General features: G+C 29.7%; 1 protein-coding gene across 1 annotated transcript; it reads left to right on the top strand.

The window, feature by feature from the left end:
• The first annotated feature begins 1,429 nt into the window (after nt 1–1,429).
• LOC131639179 (very-long-chain aldehyde decarbonylase CER3-like) lies at nt 1,430–6,767 on the top strand. Its single transcript, XM_058909684.1, has 11 exons — nt 1,430–1,713; nt 1,816–2,048; nt 2,163–2,395; nt 2,773–2,992; nt 3,804–3,931; nt 4,031–4,287; nt 4,418–4,525; nt 5,030–5,236; nt 5,570–5,680; nt 5,790–5,963; nt 6,353–6,767. Exons 1-11 carry the CDS (start codon nt 1,663–1,665, stop codon nt 6,533–6,535), a joined length of 1,905 nt encoding a protein of 634 aa, XP_058765667.1. The 5' UTR covers nt 1,430–1,662; the 3' UTR covers nt 6,536–6,767.
• The last annotated feature ends 265 nt before the right edge of the window (nt 6,768–7,032 follow it).

The raw sequence follows: 7,032 nt of genomic DNA on the forward strand, positions 1-7,032 counted from the left end.
TCTATTTAACACTTTTTCTAATATATATGCATATATAGGTCAACCTATTTAGACTAATTTTAATATATATATATATATATATATATATATATATATATATATATATATATATATATATATATATATATATATATATATATATATATATATGAAAATATAGGCCGGCCTACAAGGCTTTATAGGCTTTTTTAATAGCCTAGGCCTGACCTATTTTATTAAATAGGCTTTTAAAAAAGCCTAAGCCTGGCCTTTTTATCAAATAGATCTGGCCTGGCCTGGCCTTAAGTAGGCTAGGCTATAGGCCCCTGTAGGCCGGCCTGGCCTATTCCCACCCCTAATGCACATCAACACTAACAGTCCTTCTAATAAACATAATAGAGACATTACTAAAGTTAGACATTAAGGTTTTACAATCAAGAACAATAGGATTCATATCTGCATAGGTGACAAAACCATTAATGCAGTCCACGACAGTTAAAGTAGTCGACTGGATGACAAATTCCTTGAGCCCGAACTCTTTCGCCACTTGCAAAGACCATCGAATAGCCAAAATTATAACGTTTGCGGGATCCGTAATACTGAGAATTATTTTAGAAACAGCTAGGAAGATGTTAGAATCTAGGAAGATGTGAAGAAGTACTCCCTCCGTTTTTTATTATAAGTCGTTTTGGAAAAAAAATTTGTATTTAAATATAAGTCGCTTTACAATTCCAATGAATAATTAATGCTACTTTTCCTATTATATCCTTAAATATTTATTATTCTCTCTCCTTTCAATTATATAAATTTATCTTCCATATGTCATTAATGAAGGATAATTTTGTAAAAACCTTCAAAATTTCTCATTTTCATACAACAATTATTATTTTTCTTAAACTGTGTGAAAAGTCTAAAACGACTTATAATAAAAAACGGAGGGAGTAATATTTTGAGCGGAAGATAAATAACAAGAAAGTAAAAAACAAGAGATAAGAAATTACACACCATAAATCATATTAATTTGACCATAAACCACGCCTCGTAATCAAAATCGATTAAACACATAGAACCACAAGACTAAGATATATAAATATTAATAACATTAAAGTGTGTTGTTTCACTTTAAATTTTAGAATTACAATCCAATCTCATATCATTTGTTTCCTTCACTGTCAACAATAACTTTCACCATATTTCTTAATCTAGTACTAAAAAATAAGTTCATTTTAACATCTACCTTAAGTCTCATTATTTGTTGGTCGGTTATGTTTTTAATTTACATGAAATGATAAAATTCTATATGTATTAGTATTTTACTATAAAACAAAAAATTACTCTCATTTATGTGTGAGAAGTAGACAGGTGGGCGACCACTTTAACTGCATTGTATTGGGTATTGGCCACACATCTCCACTCCCCTTATAAATATATGATGTGATTGGATCCTTACATACTTCATCTTAAAACATTACTTTACTTTCCCATTAACAAGGAAAACTAGAGAGAGAGAAGACAAAAAATTTCAATTTCATTGGTTCCTTTGTTCTTCCTTTCTGATTTATTCTCTTTTAAGTATTTGCATCTTTGTTCCTTCCGTTAACAAATAATTTAAAGTTTACCCTCTTTTTGGTTTGCATAAGAAATAAAGTACTAGAAAAATTATTTGTATTTTGATCAAATCAAATGGATGCTCCTTTATCTTCATGGCCATGGGAAAACTTTGGAGTATTCAAGGTACATCATAGAAAATAAAATCTATATGTATTTTTCTTTTCTATTTTGTTATGATTACAAAATAATTTTTGTGGTACTAACATGATTTAAATTTTTTTTTAGTATGTATTCTATGGACCTGTTGTGGGGAAAGTGTTGTATGAAATGATGAATCAAGAGGAACATTCAAAGTTGAACCTAAGTTGGTGGTGCCTAAATTTGATCATACTATGTGGTCTCAGAATTGTATTACATGTACTTTGGAGTTCTTATAGTAACATGCTTTTTCTTACTAGAGACCGAAAGATTCTTCAACAAGGTGTTGATTTCAACCAGATTGATAAAGAATGGAACTGGTAAATTTATGTTTTTTTTTTTTTTTGCAGTTTTTGTTCGTCTGTCTGCTATTTCTATATAATCTTAATTATATATTATTTATGTGTGATTATTGTTATTTTTTTTTCAAACAGGGACAATTTCTTGATTCTTCAAACACTTGTTGCTTTCATAGTTTGTTATATTTTCCCATTTCTTCAACATCTTCCTATATGGAATTTGAAAGGTCTTGCTCTTGCTATGATTCTTCATGTCGGGGTTTCGGAGCCACTTTATTATTGGGTTCATAAGAAATTTCATGGAGATTATCTTTTCAAAAACTATCATTCACTTCATCATTCGTCGCCTGTACCTACGCCTTTAACCGGTGAGATTTATAGATCTTTGATTTTAAGATTGGCACATGGATTTTTTGTTTTTAAAGAAATTCTAGTTGCATAATTTATTTTAATCAAAGTTATTTTATATTTTTAAATATAACTTTAGGGTTTAATTTATACACAGGCAAAATTAATATACTTTTTCTCGAAAAGAAATTTTCTTCCACTCATATATTCTGATCATCCTTTGTTTTTTAAAAATAAAGGATGAATGTTAAAACAATAAAAAAAAAAAAAGAGAAAAAATAAATGAATGGTTGAAAATACGACAGAATGCATAAAAGTATTTGAGCCTATTTTATTTTTGTTTTACATAAATGTAAATATTGTATTGGTGATTGAACATGCCTTTTCATTGGTGCAGCTGGAAATGCAACATTTTTGGAACATATAATTTTAATGGTGGTGATTGGAATCCCAATATTTGGGACTTCTATGATGGGATATGGATCAACAAGTTTGGTATTTGGCTATGTTTTGATTTTTGATTACCTAAGATGTTTGGGTCATTGCAACGTTGAAATTGTTCCACACAAATGGTTTGAGGCACTTCCATTTCTTAAATATGTGTTACACACACCAACGTAAGTTTATTCATTTAGTAAAGTTTACATTCCTGTTATTAATACAGCTAATGCACCTTTGAGTTGAGTCACAAAGTACAAAAATATCTTTCTTTTATTCATTCCTTTAATTTCTTGAAATGAGATATGGCCCTTCATTGATTTCTATCCGTTTATTGGTGAGAAAAGTGATGAGCATTTATTGAATCACCACCAAAATGTCAATGTGAACCATACTCCATACTTCAATATAGCAACATGCTTGGTTTCTTTAAACCTTGTTATTTTATAAATACAGCATTTATGCGCTTAACTACAGAGAATAATTTTTTAATTAGACAGTAAAATTATTTCACAAGAGATTCAATACTAATACTATTACATATTTAAAAATGAGTTCGAATTCAAAATCTCTAGTTAAACCTTCTTTTAGATGATAATAGAAAGAAAAAAATTGAATTTTTTTTATTCCATTTTAAATTTGTCAAAAATATATTATTTGAAATATTTTTTAGGTAGTGTCTTTTTTGTATTTTAGGAGTGATTTGAAAAATTCCCAAAAATAAATTCATATAAATTTGAAGGGTTTTTTTAAGAAAATAAAACAAAACCTACTTAGGCAATAAAACTACATTCATGTATATTAAAATGTTCCACTAGAATCAAACTTTTGTACAATTGTTCTACAATTTAGTTAGAGACTATTAAATTTTTGGAAGACCATTAAATTCTTCTGCATAGTGTATCTAACTTGCATCCTTTTCTATCAAAATTTGCATAGTGGTCCAAACAATGTGTATAATTTATTCATATCTTTTTCTATGTTATGCAGATATCAGCATCTTCACCGAACTGATAAAGACACTAACTTCTGCCTCTTTATGCCTCTCTTTGATGCATTAGGCAACACACTTAACACAAAATCATGGACATTACACAAAACATTAAGTTCAGGTTCAGGTAATTAGTTACTTGTCCAACAAGTCACCAACATTTTTTTCTTCATGCTTTTATGGTTTTAATAATTGATAAATTTGTATTGTATCTCGGTCGATGCAGGGAATGAAGCTAGGGTACCGGATTTCGTTTTCCTAGCCCATATGGTGGATATATCGTCTGCCATGCATGTTCCGTTCGTTCTACGATCCACTTCTTCGTTGCCTTACACCACAAGACTCTTCTTCATCCCATGTTTGCCATTTACTTTTATGGTTGTGATGGTTATGTGGCTTCGGTCCAAAACCTTTTTACTTAGTTTCTATAATCTTAGAGGTAGACTTCACCAAACCTGGGTCGTGCCACGATGTGGCTTCCAGGTCGGTCATCTACTCTAAAAATTTCTCTCTCAAAATCTAACGGTTTCTACAACTGCAACACCATTTTGCAGTCGCAAATGAATGATAAAAAGTATTGATATTTATTATTTTTTATATTTTTCTTTTACAGTATTTCTTGCCATTTGCTACGAACGGAATTAACAAGCTTATCGAGCAATCTATCCTCCGAGCTGATAAAATGGGAGTTAAAGTCATTAGTCTAGCCGCATTGAACAAGGTTTGTCCCACTATTGGATTTTTTTTCTTTTGATATTATTTTTAATAGCAAATCATGAAAAAAAAGAATAAGAGTACAAGATATAGACAAGGAGCACGACGGATGCTCTAAAACACTCAAAATCCAGCTAAACAACAGACCGGAATAAGATCACGCTACAAACAACCTTGATCAATTGAAATTTAGCATTCTTTATGCTTAGTTGTTGAAAATTTTAATGCCTTGTGTAGTTGCAACTTTCTTAGCAAATGGTGGACCACCTTTGTAACTTTTATACATGTGTTTTTTCCAATACATCCCTTTATGTCTAAAACTTTTATGCCTAAAGTGTCAATAATATAAACAAATTGTTAACGGATTTAGAATAGGATCTGATACATTTTTAGGTTCCGCGATTATACCCAACTCATGCATATAACATAAGCATTATTTATTTATTTATTTATTGATAGTGTATATCAATTAAATCTTATATTCTAAGCTCTGATTATTTGATTGATACAGAATGAGTCGTTAAACGGGGGAGGAAAGCTTTTTGTGGACAAACATCCAAACCTTAGGGTTAGAGTTGTTCATGGAAACACCTTAACTGCTGCTGTAATTCTCAATGAAATCCCTCAAGGTGTGAATGAAGTGTTCTTAACAGGAGCTACTTCCAAACTTGGAAGAGCAATTGCTCTATACCTTTGCCAAAAGAAAGTTAGAGTTCTGGTAATTTTTCTCTCATTACCTCTGCAGTCGAATGTCCTTGCACAGTTATATCAGCGATCTCATCTATGCTGGTATAATTATTATTTGAGTTTTCAAAGTTAGTTATAGTTACATCATAAATGTACTATTGAATTAAATGAATAAAAAGCTAGCTGTCAATTTATCATATGTGGTCCATGATTAAATGAAATTGCAGTGATGTGATGGAGCCTAACATTGTTTAATTTCATAGAGGGGTAGGCAGGGGAATTCTTTGAATTAATGCTGTTTATAAACTATAGTACTAATTAATACTAATTTATTCTTAATTAATCTAATTATGATATTTTGCAGATGTTAACTATTTCAACGGATAGATTTCACAAGATTCAAAAAGAAGCTCCTCTTGAATTTCAAAGTTACCTTGTTCAAGTAACAAAATACCAAGCAGCGCAAAACTGCAAGGTTCGAACTCTTACCACTGAACTAACACCTGAATAGCAATTTCGGAAATTTAGTTTTTATATAATTATTAAAAAATTAATGTGATTAATTCGTAATGTGATTAATACAGACATGGATTGTTGGCAAATGGATAACTCCAAGAGAACAAAGTTGGGCACCAAAAGGGACCCATTTTCATCAATTTGTTGTTCCACCAATATTATCATTCAGAAGAGACTGTACATATGGTGAACTAGCTGCCATGAGGTTGCCAGAAGACGTGGAAGGTCTCGGTTGCTGTGAGGTGAACAATAAATTTCAATCATTATTCTTTTATGTTATATTTCTTCTATATAACTATTCTCGATCAAAATTATCGATCAAGAATAGTACAACAAAAATTATATTAAAATTCAAAAGTTTGTCAAAGGTCTTAAAATTTAGGAGGAGCATAATCCTTTCTAAATTTTAAGTTTAAATCTTCAGATGCCTACAACATTTATATCGGATTTATCTATATAAAATTTCGCTCTAATAGACAGTTATAACCAACTACTATAACAAACTTTTTGTTAGAGATTTATAAAGAATAATCCGTTGTAACTAATTTGTATAACTAACTTTTAGTTCTAATATTCGGTTAATTGAAAATGATAGAAACTAATAATATATGTTGGTGATTTTTGTTTGTAGTACACAATGGAAAGAGGAGTAGTTCATGCATGCCATGCTGGAGGAGTGGTACACAGTCTTGAAGGATGGAGTCATCATGAAGTTGGGGCCATAGATGTTAAGAGAATTGATCTTGTGTGGCAAGCAGCACTCAAACATGGCTTAAAACCAGTCACAACTTGTCCACATACTAAAACAGATTAAAAATATATATTTTGTCACAATCAACTTAAATTCTAAAATTGTGGTTTATGTGTTTTGGTATTATTGCATATTATAGTGGCCATAATTGTGGTTGTATTCATTATTCAAATGAATTTAGTATGTTATTTTTATGTTTTTCTATACGATCATATATGTATGATCACATACACATTGATAGTGATTCTATTCATACCATAAATGAAGTGAAAGCAAACTAGACAATTTGTTCTTATTTTTTATATATAATAAGTGATACTAATAATCATAAAAAAATTTCTTAAAAGATTATAAAGTGGGATAAAAAACAAAATTTAAAAATAAAGAATTTAATATATATATATATATATATATATATATATATATATATATATATATATATATATATATATATATATATATATATAACACCAAATTTTTTTTCATAGATTTCCATTCCTAAAAAATAGGCTAAGTTCTCTAAATGTGACATATCAAATTTATTCTCTATGCTGACGTTG

The sequence above is a fragment of the Vicia villosa genome, unplaced genomic scaffold, assembly GCF_029867415.1.
Source record: "Vicia villosa cultivar HV-30 ecotype Madison, WI unplaced genomic scaffold, Vvil1.0 ctg.002549F_1_1, whole genome shotgun sequence".
Classification (NCBI taxonomy): Eukaryota; Viridiplantae; Streptophyta; class Magnoliopsida; order Fabales; family Fabaceae; genus Vicia; species Vicia villosa.